At 62.5% G+C, this 17,858-nt stretch overlaps 1 protein-coding gene across 1 annotated transcript; it reads left to right on the forward strand.

Moving 5' to 3' along the window:
- The first annotated feature begins 1,313 nt into the window (after window positions 1–1,313).
- On the forward strand, window positions 1,314–15,411 carry ARHGEF37 (Rho guanine nucleotide exchange factor 37). Its single transcript, XM_053956878.1, has 13 exons — window positions 1,314–1,467; window positions 3,733–3,936; window positions 4,277–4,400; window positions 4,747–4,894; window positions 5,621–5,820; window positions 6,320–6,450; window positions 6,946–7,050; window positions 7,685–7,795; window positions 8,408–8,737; window positions 9,398–9,526; window positions 9,874–10,069; window positions 10,476–10,648; window positions 10,932–15,411. The coding sequence occupies exons 2-13, from the start codon at window positions 3,745–3,747 to the stop codon at window positions 11,139–11,141; spliced, it is 2,049 nt and encodes a 682-aa protein (XP_053812853.1). The 5' UTR covers window positions 1,314–1,467; window positions 3,733–3,744; the 3' UTR covers window positions 11,142–15,411.
- Window positions 15,412–17,858: the final 2,447 nt, after the last annotated feature.

Genomic DNA, 17,858 nt, shown 5'->3' on the forward strand with positions numbered 1-17,858 from the left:
CTGCTGCTTCAGAAAGCACCTGGGCAAGGACTGAAGTCCTGCTGCCACCTGCAAGGGAGGAAGGACATCTGTGTGCCCAAGGCCATGGCCAGGTAATGCCCTCGCTGCCCAGCCGTGTGTGGGTCCCTCCTGTGGCCGTGTCACTCCCTAAGCCCATATGGCACAGACCAGCCTGGGAATGACCTTCCTGGGGTGCTTTACCCCAGCCACCCTCCCAGCCAGTTCCATGAGTTTTGTCTCTCCGTGGGCAGGATGAGAGACAGGCAGGACAAGCAGTGGGACAGGATGGCCTTTGTGGCACCAGCACTGGCTGGGAGCCAGAGGAGCAGGTGCACGTGGGTCCCTGCGCCGCCCTGTCCAGCCCATATCAGAAAGGGTCTCACAAAAGGACCCAGAGGGAAGGGCTGGAAATGCCAGAGAGCTTGTCCTGGCCCATGGGGAGTTTTGGATCCGTTCACAGACACTGCCTTGTCCTGCATGAGTCACTGAAAAACTCAGAGTCCTTTTCACAGTGACACTTTCTGCACACTGTGGGTCAGCCTGGAAAAACCCCGGTGCTGCCATCCCCTCCCTGTGGTCAGGACAAGGGATCAGCCTCTCTCTTCTCAATAGCTTGTTTATAAGGATGTAAACACCTCACCGAGCAAAAAAACCAGCTTCATGCCAAGTAGGCACTGGTTCCCCATGCCCTAATCTTGGCAACCGCTTCCTCGGTTATATTTTCATTTCTGTTTTCTCTGCCCCCGTTCCCGAGGCTGAGCAGCTGGTAAGGGACGGCAGAGCAGAGGGGCAGTGCCGGGAACACGCCTGACCTTGGGATAACACCGCGGGAACCCTGTGCGTTTGGGGCGGGCTGTGGGAACAGCGGGGCATCGCTGGGGCTGTACATCGGAGCCACAGCAATGCCAGGGACCTGTTATCGGTGTCAGGGGCGAGGCGGTGTGTCCCCTGCTCTTCCGGTGTGTCCCCTGCTCTCCCGGTGTGTCCCCTGCTCTCCCGGTGTGCCCCCTGCCCTCCCGGTGTGTCCCCTGCCCTCCACCCGCAGCTGCTGCCGGCACAGCGCACCCGGGGTTGGATGGACGAGGAGGGCGGCACCGGGGGCCGATACAGACCGGGGGATCGGCTGTTCTCGCGGATGGGAGCCCGTGCCGGGTGCCGGTGCCGGCGGGGGCGGTGCGCTCGGGGCCAGCCGGTGCCAGCCGGGCCGGCCGCCAGCCCCCCCCCCCCCCGCCCGCCGGGCGTGCGCAGGGACCGCCCCGCTCAGCCTGCGACCGACCGGCGGCGGCTGCCGCGGCCGGGACCGGCGGGGCCGGGCCCCCCTGGGCGGGATCAGCTCTGCTCGGGGTCATCCCCTGCTCGGGATCCCCCCCCCCCCCGTGCCCGCCCGGTGCGGCTGCGGTGTCACCGCCCGCAGCGGCGGCAGCGCGGCCGGGCACGGCGACCTGCGCAACCCCGCCCGCTCCGCAGGTGAGAGCCGGGGCCGCGGGTTTCGTGGGGGCAGAGGCGAGGCTGGGCTGGCTGAGGAGCGGGGGTGACACTCCTGGGGCGCGGTGGGAGCTGCGGGCCCGGAGCTGGCGACCTCTGTGCGCGGGTGTCGGGGAGGGCCGGGCCGGTCTCCGCGCCACGGGCAGGGATGCCCGGAGCCCCTCCGTCATGGACAGGGATGCCCGGAGCCCCCCGCGTTACGAACACGGATGCCCGGAGCCCCCTTAGGGACAGGGATGCTGGCAGTCCCCCTTAGGGACAGGGATGCTGGCAGCCGCCGAGGCATCAGTGACAGCTCAAATGCGGGAAGCTGCCTGGGAGGGGGGGCTGGGGAAACGAAAGCTGCTCCTGCGCTGTCTGCCTGCTCCAATGCTGCCCAGAAATGCTGCGGTTCTGTTTTGCACTGTCCTCTTGTCCCGCTGAGGTCCAGACCAGGGGGTTGAGGGGAGACAACGAGGTTTCTGCAGCCTGGGGAAGCCCCCCAGAGCAGCTCAGTGCTCTGGGGATGCTGCTGCAGCGACCAGGGACACCCCAGTGCTGGCGTGCCCTGAGCTGCAGGGCACCCCTCCAGGGCTCAGGGGGGTGTCTCAGATCGGGCCTTTCCACCTGCCTCCACTGAACCGGGGTTTTGCTGCCGCCCCAGGCAGAGGACACTGGTCCTTGATGGGAATCCTGCCCGGACACCTCGGAAGCCCCCAGAGGGGTGCAGAAAAGTCTCCTCCTCCCCATGTCCCATCGCAGCCAATGCCATGCCACAGGCAGGGGAGGCAGCCAAGTCCCAGAGGGCAGGGGTGACAGCTGGCAGGGTGACACACCCCTGTCGGGCAAGTGGAGGTCCAATGCCATCTCAGTTCGCTTGCTGTGCCAAGCCCAGCAGTGGGCGTGTGCCAGGAGGGGACATTGGCCCTGCCCACGGTTCGCAGATGCATCATCCACTTGTTAGCTGGACCCGGCGGGGACAGGGAGAGGGGCTGCAGCCTCCAAAGTGGGCACCTGGCATGGTGCAGTCTGGCTGTGGAGGCTGGCACTGGCCGGGCAGGCAGGGCAGGGCAAAGTCTGTGCTGCTGCTTATGCCATCTGGCTTTTATCTGCCACCTCTGCCTTGCCTTTGCTCCTCTCCTCCTCCGCAGGCAGGCGGGAGCCTGGCCGCATTCCTGCCCGGCCGGGGTCTGGTCACAGCCCAGCTGTGCCTGTGCCACACCTCTCTCTCTCAAGGCCTTCCTGCCAGGAGCCAGGCCCTGTTTGTGATGCTCTGGGAGCTGCTCATCCTCCCTGGTATCAGTTAGAGCAGAGTGTGTTTCCTGAGAAGAAAACATCAGGAATCATCTCGGATTTTAGAGAGGAGAGGAGAGGAGAGGAGAGGAGAGGAGAGGAGAGGAGAGGAGAGGAGAGGAGAGGAGAGGAGAGGAGAGGAGAGGAGAGGAGAGGAGAGGAGAGGAGAGGAGAGGAGAGGAGAGGAGAGGAGAGGAGAGGAGAGGAGAGGAGAGGAGAGGAGAGGAGAGGAGAGGAGAGGAGAGGAGAGGAGAGGAGAGGAGAGGAGAGGAGAGGAGAGGAGAGGAGAGGAGAGGAGAGGAGAGGAGAGGAGAGGAGAGGAGAGGAGAGGAGAGGAGAGGAGAGGAGAGGAGAGCGTGCTGTGCCACGCAGGGCCCTGGCATTGCATACCAGGGGCTGCCAGTGCATCTGGCAGAGGCATCAGCAGCTCTGCCCACTTCTCCCCCATCCCAGTGGCTTTTAAAGCAGCTCTTGCTGTCACAGAAACATCTCTTGTTCCAGCACTGCAGAACCACTCTTTGTACTTTGAACAGGACCCTTGAATGCCAGGCAGGGTGCCAGGCACCGGCAGCCAAGGCAGGGAGGGAACAACTGGCCCTGGCAGCAAGGAGCTGGAGCAGAGGTGGCAAACCCTGCCCTGCCCATGGGGACGGGTCCCTGCACAGTCCCAGTGCTGGGTGGCAGCTGCCAGGCCCCTGCTGGCACCTGGGGGCCTCCTTGCCTGCACCCCAGCCCCACACGTGGTCACCGGAGCGTGGGCACATGTGTGTGGCAAGTCCCTGCCTGCCACACGTGGGTGTCTGCAGCCTGCCTGCTCCTGCCTCGCAGCACCTTATGGTTTTCTGCTTTTGGAGTGTGCAGATGGGTTGAGTGTCCCTGGGGATGTGCTGTGGGGCACAGGGGAGGGAGCACGGGCACTGAGCTGGGTTGGGCACCAGAGCACCAGTCCCAGGGCTGCCTTTGCCACCCTTGCAGTGCCCTGCAGAGATGGCGAGTGCAGAGCCCGGCTCTGGGGATGCAGCTGAGGCTGAAGAGGCCGTCTACGAGGTGATGCCCTGTGACAGGATGGAGCTGAGCCAGCGGCTGGCCGTGGAGGAGCTCATCAGCACCGAGGCCAGCTACGTCCACAACCTGCAGCTGTGCATGTCCGACATCCGGGCACACCTCCAGGAGAAGCAGGTGACACGGGGCACCCCCTGCCCAGGGGCTGCAGGGTGAATCTGTCCAGAGCTGCGAGATGCCCAAATCACTGCAGGTGCTCCTTCCACCTTCCTGTGCTCCCCCCAACCAGTCAGGCTCTGGGGTAGGATGGACATTGCAGTACAGCCACCCAATGACCTTAACCCTGTCCTGCCTGGGAGCCCAAACAGGTCTCAGCATTCCCAAAGCCTCCTGAAATACAGCATCACTCACTGGGGTGTCCCGTGGGGCAGGTAGAAGGTCACCAGCAGTGCCTCTAAAACACCTGCTCCATCTCTGATATATTTGGCTTAGCCTGGGGCGTCTTTGTTCCCTTCAGCTGCCTGAGCTGGACCTGGAAGGACTCTTCTCTAACACCGACGACATCCTCCATGTCTCCAGACGGTTTCTGAAGGGGCTGGAGGCCACGGCTGGCCAGGGGCAGGAGCAGCTGCTCTGCATCAGTAAGTGGTGCAGTGCCAATGGCTGCCCCGTGCCCACCCATGTGGGGGGATGTGCCAGCCCAGCCCCCTGCCCTGACACCTCCTGCTCCTGCCTTGGCTCTGGGAAGGGCTGGTGCCACCACACCATGCCCACCCACGGGGCAAGGCTGACCTGCCCAGCCTGCAGACAGCGATGGGGACAGCACCAGGCCCAGCTTAGCAGGGTGCCCGGGGGGCAGAGCCCTGCCCTGGCACACTTGGCATTGCTCCACTGGCTTTGTCCTTCCAGCAGGCTGGGGATAAACCCCTGCCTTCTCTGAGCCCATGGGAAAGGACCCTCCTCTCCAGCCCCACTCTCCTTCCCCAGGCACGCTGTTCCAGGAGTTCAAGGAGGAGATGGAGACTGTCTACAAGGTCTACTGTGCCAGCTATGACCATGCCCTGCAGCTGGTGGAGAGCTACCGCAGGGACCCCCGGCTGCAGAAGGAGATCCTGGACACCCTGAATGCCACCGTGTAGGTCCCTGCTGCTGAGCCACCACCTCCCTGTCCCTGTTTCACATCCTGGCTTTGCCCTTCTCCTCTCAGGACAAACTGCCTGCGTGGATCTGTGTCACCAGGCTGGGTGTCATATCATGGCCACTACCTCTGTGGCATTTCCTGGTGTAATCCCTGGCAGCCTGTCCTGGACCCTTGGTTCAGAATCTTTTATGATGGATCCCAAAAGTAGGGATGGGTGACATCCACAGCTGCTGCCTTCCCCAGGGAGGGCACATCCTCCCCACATTGACCAGAGAGACACAGGCTGGTCCCAGGACACCTGAACTAACAGAGGGGTCACACAAACTGTCAGAGGCAGGAGAAGCAGGAGTGGCAGTGGAGGAGCTCCTGGGATTTGCTGCTTAGGGCACAAGTGATGTGATTCCCAAAAGAGAGATGGATGCCTTCCTGTGGGTGGGAAGGGAGACACTGCCAACACCTTCCCTCCCTGCTGCCCACGGATCTGTGTCCAGGGCTGGACAAGCACAGCGCTGCTCAGGGAGGCAGGACACCCACCCAGGGCTGGCACTGCCCTCAGGGCTGGCAGGGACAGTCCCCCTGCAGCTGGAGGGTAGCAGCCAGGAATGCCCCACAACATCTGGGCTGCTCTCTCCCAGAAACACTCCCAGAGAAGCTGTGGAGGGCAGCAGGGCAGGAAGGCAGCCCCGCACACCAACCCTGAGCAATTCCCCTCTCCATCAGGCCTCACACGGGCGCGTCAGACCTCAGCTTCTTCCTGGTGATGCCCGTGCAGAGGGTCACCAAATACCCTCTGCTGCTGGGGAAGATCCTGGAGAACACCCCGAGCAGTGCCAGTGCCCACTCAGCCCTGCAGGCAGCGGCTCGTGCCATGGCCCAGGTCAATGCCAACATCAACGAGTACAAACGGCGCAGGGAAGTGGGTGAGTGGCCGGGGGCTTGGTGCAGGAGGGGGGCACAGCACCCAGCCCAACCCCAGTGGTCTCCTGGGCACTAATTCCCACTTAAATCAGTTCAAAGCTCTCCTGCCCTCCACTTAATCCTGCCTGGTGGAGCTGCAGACTCTGTGCAGGCAGCTCCTGGAACTGCTCTGGTCCTGTAAATGCCACTCTGGGCAAGACCCAAAGGCTGCAGGAGCAGGGTGGCATGGGGGGGCTGATGACAAAACCAGTCTGTCCACATTCCTGGGGCTGGGGAACTGGGAATAACAGTCCTGCCCTGGGGATAGGAGAAATCAGGCTCTCCAGAGATGGGAGCTCGCCTTTCTTTTTGGTTTTCCTAGTCCTTTCCTTCTTTCATGTGGCTTGTGCTTATCCTGCTGATCAGCCTCTGTTCTGCTCACCTTCCTTGCCTGCTCAGCCATGAGGTCTCCTCTTCTGATCTTTTTTTCCCCCTTATTTTGTGTCCTCCCACCTGAGGCAGCAACCAAATACAACAAGGCCGAGCACCTGACGCTGCGGGACCGCCTGGCGCGCCTCAACACCCACTCCATCGCCAAGAAAACCACGCGCCTCAGCCGCCTCCTCATGCACGAGGCTGGCATCGTGGCCAAGGTGGGCAGCCCTCACCTGCACCCCGGGCACCTGCTGCCCCTCCTCGCGTCTTTTCTGGGGCATTTTGCCACTCCTGAAGTGCCTCAATAGCAGGATGGGGAGCACAGGGTCAGCATGGGTGGGGTGCTGGTGCTGCCTCCTGGTCCTCCATCGTGCCAAGGAGCAGTGGGATAGCAGGGATGCAGGGATGCAGGGCCACGCCTCATTCCCCACCCCAGAGCATTACAGGGCAGCACTTTGGCTCCCCAGGGACCTGCAGGACCCTTGGGCCCCCCAGCAGTAGGAAAGACAGCCCAGTGTTCCCCAGCACCACGACCACACCATGAGCCTTGTTGCTGCCTGCACCAATGTTTTGGCCCTTTCCCAGATTCATGGAGCCCCTCAGGGTCTGCCCTGCCCTGTGAGCTCCAGGCAGGTGCCTGGCTGCTGTTTCAGCCCCCAGTGATGGGCCTCAGCCCTGCCCATGCTGGTGACAAGCTGCCTCTCTCCTTACAGACCGAGGACAAGGAATATGACGACCTGGAAGAGAAGTTCCAGTGTGTGGCATCCAGTGTGGCCACGCTGAAGGAGAACGTGGCATCCTACCTGGGCCACTTAGAGGTAACACCTTGACCACTGGCCAGGGGTTGGCCCCATCCCCTCAGGAGCTGTTCCTTGGGATTGTGGAATACTTTCAAGCCCTGTGGAAAGCTGGAGCTGTTGGGGATGTTCAGGGATTTGCAGCTGAGCTGTTGTGTCAGGGAGTTGCACAACATCCAAGGATTGCTCAGGTCCAGGGGAGTTTAAACCAAAGCTGAGGCTTTGACAACACTGTCTGAGCTGGTGTCATTTGAGAATAATCTGCCCTTAAACTTATCATTATTTCAAGGTCTTAAATGACTGAAAAAGGCCGGGTGTTGTTCAGCCTGGGAATTCCTTCTTTAATAATGTGTATCAGGCAGAAATGTCCCCAGATCAGTCCTGACAACAAATTGCCCTTCTGAAATCACCTGGGTCAGCAGCTGCTATGATTTTCTCATGGAAATCCCTTGGGGCACCTGAGGAAAATGGAAGTCTGAGTGCTGGCGAAACACGCAATCCCCAGACACAGCATTACAGGAAAGCCTCGGGAAGTGGCCGAGGGTTCAGCAGCAATTCCTGGGCTGGAAACACCTTGCAGGAAAGACTGACAAGGGCTGCCCACGCAGGATTGTTGGGAAGGAGGTAAAGGAGTGTGGTGCTGCCTCCCTTGCAGGCGTTCCTGCTGCCCAGCCCGCACCAGTGTGACCTGCAGATGGAGCAGGGACCTGCCCAGCAGCATCGCCGCCTCTCCGAGCTCCTCCAGAGCACCGTTTTCCCCGAGTTTGTGAGTGCTCCTGCCCTGCACATCTCCTTCAGCTCTCCCACCTTCTGCCAGGGCACAGTGGGGGCTGGCAGCCAGGAGCTGAGGGCATCCCAGTGTCCTCACAGTCCCCCAGAGCACAGCTTAGCAGGCAGAGCCAGCAGCAAGTAACAGGATCCATCTGCAGTCCCTGGCACGTGGAGAGAGGGAGAAGCTCCAGGGAAGAAGGGAGGGCAGGCACAGAACAAGAGCACAACCCCTGGCCCACCCAGGGCTGGGTGTGTGTCTGATGTGCCTCCAGGGAGGTGGGGAGGACACCAGAACACCCCAAGGCAGGGGCAGAGGGCTCTTAAATGGGCTCTGGGCAGGGGAGACTCAGCTGAGGCTGCTCTGAGCCATTCAAGGGTCCTGCCCAGCTGTTTCCATGGAGCACACGTTTGGAATTGTGTTGGGCTCCCTCCCAAGGGTTTGTGTTGGTTGGCATCCTGTGTGCCCTCAGGGAAAGATGTCCCAGGTGCTCCTCACTCCACACAAGCCCCTCCACAGATCCCCAAGCCTCTTTCCCCCTGCCCCTGTGCTGGCAGCTGCTCCTGTCTGGGGGGCTCACGTGGAGATTGGGGTTCTCTCACCTCCCAGAAGCGGCGTGTGGACAGGCTGGTGTGGCAGCCCCTCTGCAGCCTCTCAGACATGCTGGAGGGGCCCCAGCAGCTGGTCAAGAAGCGCCTGGACAAGCTGCTGGACTACGAGGAGATCCAGGAGAGGAAGAGCGAGATGGGCAGCGTGAGCTACGACGAGGAGGCAGCCATGAACACCTACCTGGCCATCAATGACCTGCTGGTGGCCGAGCTCCCCCAGTTCAACCAGGTGGCCGTGCAGCTCCTGGGGCAGATCCTGCGCTCCTTCAGCGCCCTGCAGCTGGACTTGGCTGCCCAGGTGCTGCACCACGCAGAAAAGGAGCTGGAGCAGGTGAGTGGGACCCCTCAGGCACATGAGCTGAGCTAGAACTGCCTTCTCCAGGTTTGGGAGATCTCTCAGACATCAGGGCACTGAAGGTTTGCTGTGGCCCACCTGCCCTTGCAGACACACAGCTCCCTGTGGAGCATTTGTAAGGATCTCCCTTCCCTCCTGCCCAGGAAAAGCCAAATTTTCTCTTCTGCACTGTCAGAAACTGTCCTGCTTTCTGTTTGTGGACACTACTGGTAATTTATGGATGTGCTGCAGTCTGAGAGATCAGTGTGAGCTCCTGAGAGCCCTGTGCCAGGAAGGCAGGGAGGAGAAAGGCAACTCCTGATCTAGGGAAAGCCTCCCCCAGCCCCATCCCCAGGGGATGCCCCAGAACTCCTCACTGCTCAGGATTCTGAGCCTGATGTTTGTAAACACGGGGAGCGAGGGCTGCCAGAAGCCCTGGGGTGGAGCACAGCCCTGGCCTGAGCCAGGACCAGGAGGAGAACAAGGTGCAGCTCAAAGCCAGAGAGGAGCACCTTTGATCCCCTGAGCAAGGTGAATTTAGTGGTCAGGTCTGCTCTCTTGCTTTCTCAGCCCTTTTCTCCCTCCTGCTTCCCTTCTGCCCCTGCCCAGAGCTCTTCCTCTCTCAGGGCTCTCCCTGATCCCAGTCTGTCTCCACAGCTGCCCCATGGCCACATGCCCCTGCCCAGCTTCTGGAAGGTGGTGGAGGACAGCCTGCAGCAGTCGGGTGCTCAGCTCCGTGCCTTCTGCCAGGCCTTTGAGACTGTGACACCCAGCCCTGGCACACAGGTAGGGGCTGGGCAGGGCACGGCTTAGGCCAGCTGGATAAAGAGGGAGATTGGACTGTGGCTTCCCAGTGCAGAAAATCCCCTTGGTGGGGAGGCTGGCTCAGAATGGGGCCCAGGGAGTTGCTACAGTATTTCCCCCAAGCTCCTGAGAGCTGGGGATAACCAGGGATGAAACAGCTGAGCTCTCCTGGTTCTGGACACTCACCTCTGAAAATGGGGGTGGAGCAGGGGGTGTGAAGGAGTTTCTGCTCTTAACCTGTCCCTGGGATGTGATCCTGCAGAAGGGAGAGCAGGTGTACCTGGAGGGTCTCATGGAATGCTCCTGTGTCTCCCTGCGCTCCCCACCAGGCTCTGACCCCCGCTGAGGAGAGGAAGGTCCTTTCCCTTGTGAGCAAGCACGGCCCAGACAAGCTTTACCAAGTGACCAGCAACATCAGCGGCAGCAGAGACTTGGACCTGACCTTGCTGAGGGGACAGATCGTGGCTCTGCTGCAGAATGCAGACACCAAGGGGAACACGAGCAGGTGGCTGGTGGATGCTGGAGGTACTGTGGGCACTGTGGGCAGCCTCTCCTCACCTTGGCACCAGGGCCAGATTCACCTGAACCATTTCCTTATCCTGGGTGAAGCAGCAGGCCGTGGTCTCCTGGTGCTCCCTTCCAGGCTGTGCTCAGCCCAAGGCCACCTGAGCTTTGCCATCAGCTCTAAGGTTCAGGAGCCCTGACTGATTCCCCAGGGGAAGCGTCATGGCTGGGGAAGGACAATCCACACACACAGAAACATATGGAATTCCTTTTTTGGCAGGGATTTCTCCTGGATATCCCTTAGTGATGGACAGGGCTGCTGTGCCATGCCAGGCAACAGCCAAATTGTCGTTCCTGTCTCCCCCAGCCAGTCCTGCGTGTGCCAGGCAGCAGGGCCCCATGACCTGTGTGTGTCCGTGTCCTGCAGGTCCCCGGGGGTTTGTCCCTGCTGCAAAACTCCGGCCCTACAGCCCTGTACAAGTGCAGCAGCCTGTGATGCAGCTGCTGGCCCTGGACAGTGGCACAGAGAGGAGGAGACATTCCTACGCATCCCCTGAAGCTCCCAGGCCGCAGGTGGCCACGTTCACCCCAACATTCCAGGTGAGAGTGGGGGACATCCCCGGGGCCATTTCTAGCAACCCCACCAGCTCCCTGCTAGCCCTGGTGTGGGGGGGAAGGTGGACCTGCTTTTCCAGGTGTCCCCCTTGCTGGGACCAGGGTGGACAGGGCAAGAGAACGGTCCTTGGTGGGTGCCCAGCCCCTCCATGCGTGGCACTGCTGTGCTGCCCTCTCGGAGCCGCCACATCCTTCCCCCCTTGACTCCCAGCTCCAGCAAGGGCTTCCTCCCTCCCTCCCTCCTTCCTTCCTTCCCTGCCTCCCACAGGTGGTCGCTGGCTTCTCCTTCGCAGCCCGGAGCCCGCAGGAGGTGAGCCTGCAGGCAGGGCAGCCCGTGGTGCTGCTGGAGCCCCACGACAAGAAGGGCAGCACGGAGTGGAGCCTGGTGGAGGTGAACGGCCAGAGGGGCTACGTGCCCTCCAGCTACCTGGTGACCGTCCCCGTGCAGGACCCCGCGGGCTGGAGCTTGCCCGTGTGAGCACCCAAGGACACCTCACAGGAGATGCTGGAGGGAGGCAGCCCCCGGTTTGGGAAGGTGGTGGGAGGCACGTGGGGGACACGGCCCAGGGACGTGGGCACGAGGATGGCACTTGGGAGGCACCTTTTGACGGGAGGTGTGAGGGTGCCAGGTCCCGTGTGTGTGTTGGCACAAAGCAAAGCAGCACCAGGGAGTGAGGGCAGGTGGCTGCAGTTATCCAGGGATTTGCTGAAATCTCTGCAAGTGACAAATGTGTCCTGGGGTGAGGAGGCAGCGTCGTCCCTGGTTAGAGCAGGATTGAGCAGCAAAGGTGCAGCACTGCAGAGGGGTCCTCAGCCAGGCAGGGGGCACTCGGACACCTGGGCACTGAGCACCTGGGCACTGGGGCACTTGGGCACCTGAGTACCTGAGCACTTGGGCACTGGGCACATGGGCACTGGGCGCCTGAGTGCATGAGAATTTGGCTACCTGGGCACCCGAGTACCTGAGAAACTGGGCACCTGAGGATTTGGCTACCTGGGCACCTGAGAATTGGGCTACTGGGGCACCTGAGTACCTGAGAAACTGGGCACCTGAGTACCTGAGAATTTGGCTACTGGGGCACCTGAGTGCCTGATTCTCGGGCACTGGGCAGATGGGCATTGGGCACCTGAGTACCTGAGAATTTGGCTTCCTGGGCATCTGAGTACCTGAGAAACTGGGCATTTGGGCACCTGAGAATTTGGCTACTGGGCACCTGAGTACCTGAGAAACTGGGCACCTGAGTGCCTGAGAATTTGGCTACTGGGGCACCTGAGTGCCTGATTCTCGGGCACTGGGCAGATGGGCATTGGGCACCTGAGTGCCTGAGAATTTGGCTTCCTGGGCATCTGAGTACCTGAGAAACTGGGCATTTGGGCACCTGAGAATTTGGCTACTGGGCACCTGAGTACCTGAGAAACTGGGCACCTGAGTACCTGAGAATTTGGCTACTGGGGCACCTGAGTGCCTGATTCTCGGGCACTGGGCAGATGGGCATTGGGCACCTGAGTACCTGAGAATTTGGCTTCCTGGGCATCTGAGTACCTGAGAAACTGGGCATTTGAGCACCTGAGAATTTGGCTGCCGGGGCACCTGAGTACCTGAGAAACTGGGCATTTGGGTACCTGAGAATTTGGCTGCCGGGGCACCTGAGTACCTGAGAATTTGGCTGCCGGGGCACCTGAGTACCTGAGAAACTGGGCATTTGGGTACCTGAGAGTTTGGCTGCCGGGGCAGCTGAGTACCTGAGAAACTGGGAATTTGGGTACCTGAGAATTTGGCTGCCTGGGCACCTGAGTGCCTGATTCTCGGGCACTGGGCAAATGGGCATTGGGCATTTGGGTACCTGAGAATTTGGCTGCCGGGGCAGCTGAGTACCTGAGAAACTGGGAATTTGGGTACCTGAGAATTTGGCTGCCGGGGCAGCTGAGCGCTGAGCCTTGGGCTCTGCGCGCCTGTGGCAGCGCTGGGCTGCGGCCGGCAGGGGGAGCCCCGCAGCAGCGCCCAGCGCCGCTGGCTCGCCCCGGGAGCGCTGGTGCGGGACTGCGGGGGCTCCGCCCGGGGGCTCCGCACCGCGCAGGGGGACCCAGACCGCCACTCCCGGGACTCCCGAGTCCCCCCTGCCACCCTCACAGATCCCCGGCGGGGTGACACAGGTGCCACGGAAGAGTTTTTTTGGGAGAATCGATCCGTGTTGGTCCTGACCTAAGGCTCGGTTTGAGAGCGGAGAGAACCCCCCTCCCGCCATTCCCGAGGTATCCATGCCTCAGTTTCCCCGTGGTTGCTCTGTTAGGAGATGCTGATGGGGCTGAGGTGGGCAGCCCTGCCATGGTGCCAGAGGGGACTTCAGGAGCGCCCCGGGACTGGCACTTCACGCCGCCCATCCCTCACCGAGGCCAGTGGAGCACCCGGCTGGCGTCGCCCCGGCTGCCCTGGGCTCCTGGCGCTGCACGCATCAAAGGTGCCCGCGCCGGCTGGCGAGCGCTGGCACGCCGGGCCCTGCGCCCTGCCCTGCCCTGCCCGGGGGCAGCAGCACGCCCGGCCACCCACGGGCTCCCCGCGGGCGCCCCAGTGCAGCCGTGGCTGCGGGCTGGGCAGCAGGGCAGGGCTGGCACGTCCTCACCCAACCCTGAGCAGGTGCCAGGCGGGTGGGGACAGCCCCAGGCACTGCCCTGTGTCCCCCGTGTGGGGCTGGGGTTGGTTTGAGGCAGAGTGGGGCTCACCCTCCTTTTACCTGTGCCTGTGGGGTGGCTGGGGGGCAGCCACCTCTGCCCAGGTGCCATTGAAAGGCCCGAGGAAATGCTCACCTACACAAAACCTGGGAGGGGACAGCAGTGCCAGAGCTGGGGACGTGTCCTGGGGATGCTCCCAGCCTGGGGAAAGGCTGATGGGTTCCTCAGCAAGGGAAAATGAGTAGGCTGGGGGACAGGGGTCATTGAGCAAGGGCCGTGTGTCTGTGCTTGCCCACCCAGCCCAGGCCCTGCAGCCACAGGGCTCACCCCTCCAGCTCCCTGCAGGTGGCTCCTCTGGGTTTTTCCATCCCTGATCAAATCCCATCAGGTCAGGTTTCCCTCCCGAGTCACCTTCCTGCCAGCTCGGCGGGGTGCACCAGCAATCAGCCCTGTGCCAGGCCATGGCAGCAGTCGGGCAGGTCCTGCTCCACAGCCCTCGGGGTGTGGAGACCCCTCAGAGGCTGAAAGGTGACAGTGGCACACGGAGTGCTGAGCCCGCTGCTGCCTGGGCCCCGATCTTCCCATGGAAGGAGGTCTGGGGTGGTCAGGGCTGGGGTGGTCAGGGCTGGGGTGGTCAGGGCTTGGCTGGACATCCAGCAGGAAGAGGGAAATGAGTTCATGTGGCTCCTCCAGCCTGTGGGTGCCAAGGGGTGAGCTGGGCTCTGCTGTTCCCCCAGTCCTGCTGCCAGCCTCGATGGCCAGGGGACCTTACCCAGGGGTCTGTCCCCAGGACAGGGCCTGGTCCTTGGCTGCAGGGCATGGGTGCCTGCATCCCTCCCTTCTCCCGTGAATTCACCCAGCACCGCTGCTGCCCTGGGCCTGGAAGTGCCCTCTTGGAGTCACGGGAGGGCACGGGGCTCTTCCAGCCCAAACATGAGGGGGGATAAAGGGCACAAGTGTGCCTTTAAATAGCCTGTCAAGGACAGGCTCTCCCGGGAGGAATGCTCTGGCTGGCCCAGTGGAACATGCCTGTGGCTGGGGACACGGGGGGACAGCTGGGCAGGGCCGGCTGCTCACCAGGAGGCCAGGTCAAGGTTAGGCACGGCCCTGGCCCGGTGCCACCGTGCCATGGCTTGGCACTGGGAAAACAGAGCCGTGCAAACAGGGAAATGAATGCCAGGCCAGGGGTTGGCCGTGGCCAGGGCTGATCTGGAGGTGCCAGCGGGGCCAGCCCGCACGGAATTTGGCAGCGGCGCTGCCTGGCTGCCAGAGCAGCCTCCGGGGCAGCTCCGGTTGTCCTGAGCGGCTGCTGCACTCCTGTCCGGGCTGATTCATATCCTGGACGTGCAGGCATTTGGATATTGTCCACCTGCGGGGTGTGACAGCGCACGGCTGTGTCCCCAGGGCGCGGGTGCCAGCCCGGCCACGTGCCGGGAGCAGGACGGGGCAGCTCCGGCTCTGCTCTGTGTGCCTGCTGCTCCCTGGGGCCGCGGCGGGGCCACAAAACACATCCCAGGTGAGAGCCCGGGATGCCAGGAGGATGGCTGAGTGCCCAGGTGGCCATGTGCCCGTTGGCTCTGCTGGGGCACCCCGGGGGAGGGAGATGTGAGAAAAGGCAGCTGCCACAAGCCCCAAGCCCAGGCCCCCAATCCCAGAGCCATCCCCTCACCACGGGGTGCAGAAAGAGGGCAAAAAGGCTCAGAGAGGGGAGCCAGGAGGAGCAGGGTGGCCACGTGGGCTGAAGGGCACAGCCAGCCCGAGTGGCTTTAGGCACGGAGCTCGAGTTGCCCACGCTGCCAGGCTGAGCTGGCTCCCAGCAGAGAGAGCCAGCCTGTGCCGCAATGTTCCCTGCCACCTGCCCATGGTGGCCCACGAGGAGCAGCCCGAGCCCCTGGCCACCCTGGCTGGCCCCTCGTGTGCCCGCTGGGACCAGCGTGGCCCGAGGAAGGGCTGAGCCCCGCGGAGAGCGAGCCCGGGGCTGCGGAGCAGGAGGGGAGCCGTGAACAGCAGCGCTCGCTCCAGGCTGGTGCAGCTGGCACCTGAATTGTCTAATAAAGTGTGAAATTGCTTTCATGCTCTGCTACCTTTGCTGAGCTGGACCGTCATTACGGCCCCCCCTCGCCGCCCGCGCCGGCTGCGCCGTGTCCCGCTGTGGCGGCGCTGCCGGCTGAGCCCCGGGCCGGGCTGGCACAGCCGTGCCTGGCACTGCCCCCAGCTCCCCTGTGCCGGGGGCTGCCCGTGCTCCCGGCGTCCCCTCCCTGCCCCTCCGCTGGGCAGGGCACCACCGCCACGGGGGCAGGGGGTGGGGATCACTCCTGCCGTGGGGATGGGATGGGTCACTGCCGTGGGGATGGGATGGATCCCTGCCATGGGGATGGGATGGGTCACTGCTGTGGGGATGGGATGGATCCCTGCCGTGGGGATGGGATGGATCCCTGCTGTGGGGATGGGATGGATCCCTGCCGTGGGGATGGGATGGGTCACTGCCGTGGAGCTGGGATGGATCCCTGCTGTGGGGATGGGATGGGTCACTGCCATGGGGATGGGATGGATCCCTGCCATGGGGATGGGATGGATCCCTGCCATGGGACGGGATCTCTGCCATGGGGATGGGATGGGTCACTGCCGTGGGGATGGGATGGATCCCTGCTGGGGGGATGGGATCTCTGCCATGGGGCTGGGATGGATCCCTGCCATGGGGATGGGATGGATCCCTGCCGTGGGACTGGATCTCTGCTGTGGGGATGGGATGGATCCCTGCCGTGGGGCTGGATCTCTGCTGTGGGGATAGATCCCTGCCATGGGGCTGGGGTGGATCCCTGCCATGGGAATAGATCCCTGCCATGGGGCTGGATTCATGCCATGGGGCTGGATCCCTGCCGTGGGACTGGGGTGGATCCCTGCCATGAGGCTCGGATGGATCCCTGCCGTGGGGATTGGATAGATCCCTGCCATGGGGATGGGATGGGTCACTGCCGTGGGGCTGGGATGGATCCCTGCCGTGGGGATGGGATGGATCCCTGCCGTGGGGATGGGATGGGTCACTGCCGTGGGGATGGGATCTCTGCCATGGGGCTGGGATGGATCCCTGCCGTGGGACTGGGGTGGATCCCTGCCATGGGGCTGGATCCCTGCCATGGGGCTGGATCCCTGCCGTGGGGCTGGATCCCTGCCGTGGGGCTGGGGGTGCTGTGGGGCTGGGGGCTGCCGTCCCACCTCCTTACCCCGCGGGATGCCCCGGGGTGCAGGATCAGCTCAGGTGGGAGCCGTGCCCTGCGGCTGTGCCACTGCCCGTGCCCATCAGACTGGGCTCTGTCCGGCTGTGCCCGGAGCCACCTCGGACCCTGCCGAGGCTGCAGAGAGCTCCCACCTCGGCAGGGACAGAGGGACAGCCCGGCCCCCCTCGCCAGTGGGTGACAAATTGTTCCTGAACCACCTGGCTGTGCACAGAAACTGTTCTCCACCTCTAATAACAATAATCAATCATCCTGCTCTGGGCAGGGGATGTGCAAGGTTTTCCAGGGCTGGGGAGCTGGTGGGGCTGGCAGGGGGATTTTAGGGGGCTCCCCTGAGGGGACACAGAAGCCGCTGCTCCGGAGGTGGCTTCCCTCCTGTACTGCCCACCAGGAGGGCAATCCATGACCGGGGAAGTGCCAGCTCCTCGGGGCTGTGAAAATCGTGATTTTGGAGGGAAAAGCAGCTGGGAGCCCAGGTCTGGCATGGGGCACTGGGTGCTCCCTGCTCCATAGGATCCCACGGGTCCCCATGCCAAAGGAGTGAGGCCCAGGAAAAGGCATTTCTGCAGGGCTCAAGATACTTGGCCCCAGGGAAGTGGTGCCACGTTTTTCCAGCTACTGATAAAGTTAAACCCTTGATCTGGTTAAAGATTTAGCCCATAAGGCAAGCCAGGGTAGGACAGTAATGCTGTTAGTGCCACTGGCTTGGTGACACTTCAGTTTTTTCCTAACATCTAACCCAAGCCTATTCTCTGTCAGTTGGAAACCATTCCCCTTGTCCTGCCACTACTGGAGAAAACCAGTCCCTGGGAGTGCACCCTAACCCAGCAGCATTCCCGAGCCCTCCTTCATTGGCATTCCTCCTCTCCCAGCCTGCACAGCCTGTTCCCAATGCCCCGAGTGTTAATTGAATTGCTTCCCCCAGACCTGCCGATGCTTTAGGGACTGGAGCATCTGCACACACCACGGGCAGCCTGCTCCGAGCCTGCTCCGTGCCTATTCTGTGGCACGAGCCTGCTCTGTGCCTTCTCCGTGCCTGCTCCGTGCCTGCTCTGAACCTACTCCGTGCCTACTCCGTGTCTGCTCCGAGCTTGCTCCATGCCTTCTCTGTGCCTGCTCCATGTCTGCTCCAAACCTTCTCTGTGTCTGCTCCATGCCTACTCTGTGCCTGCTCCAAGCCTACTCTGTGCTTGCTCCAAGCCTGCTCCAAGCCTGCTCTGTGCCTATTCTGTGCCTGCTCTGTGCCTACTCCGTGCCTGCTCCGTGTCTGCTCCAAACCTGCTCTGAGC

Source organism: Vidua chalybeata, chromosome 15, assembly GCF_026979565.1.
Source record: "Vidua chalybeata isolate OUT-0048 chromosome 15, bVidCha1 merged haplotype, whole genome shotgun sequence".
NCBI classification, from domain to species: domain Eukaryota; kingdom Metazoa; phylum Chordata; class Aves; order Passeriformes; family Viduidae; genus Vidua; species Vidua chalybeata.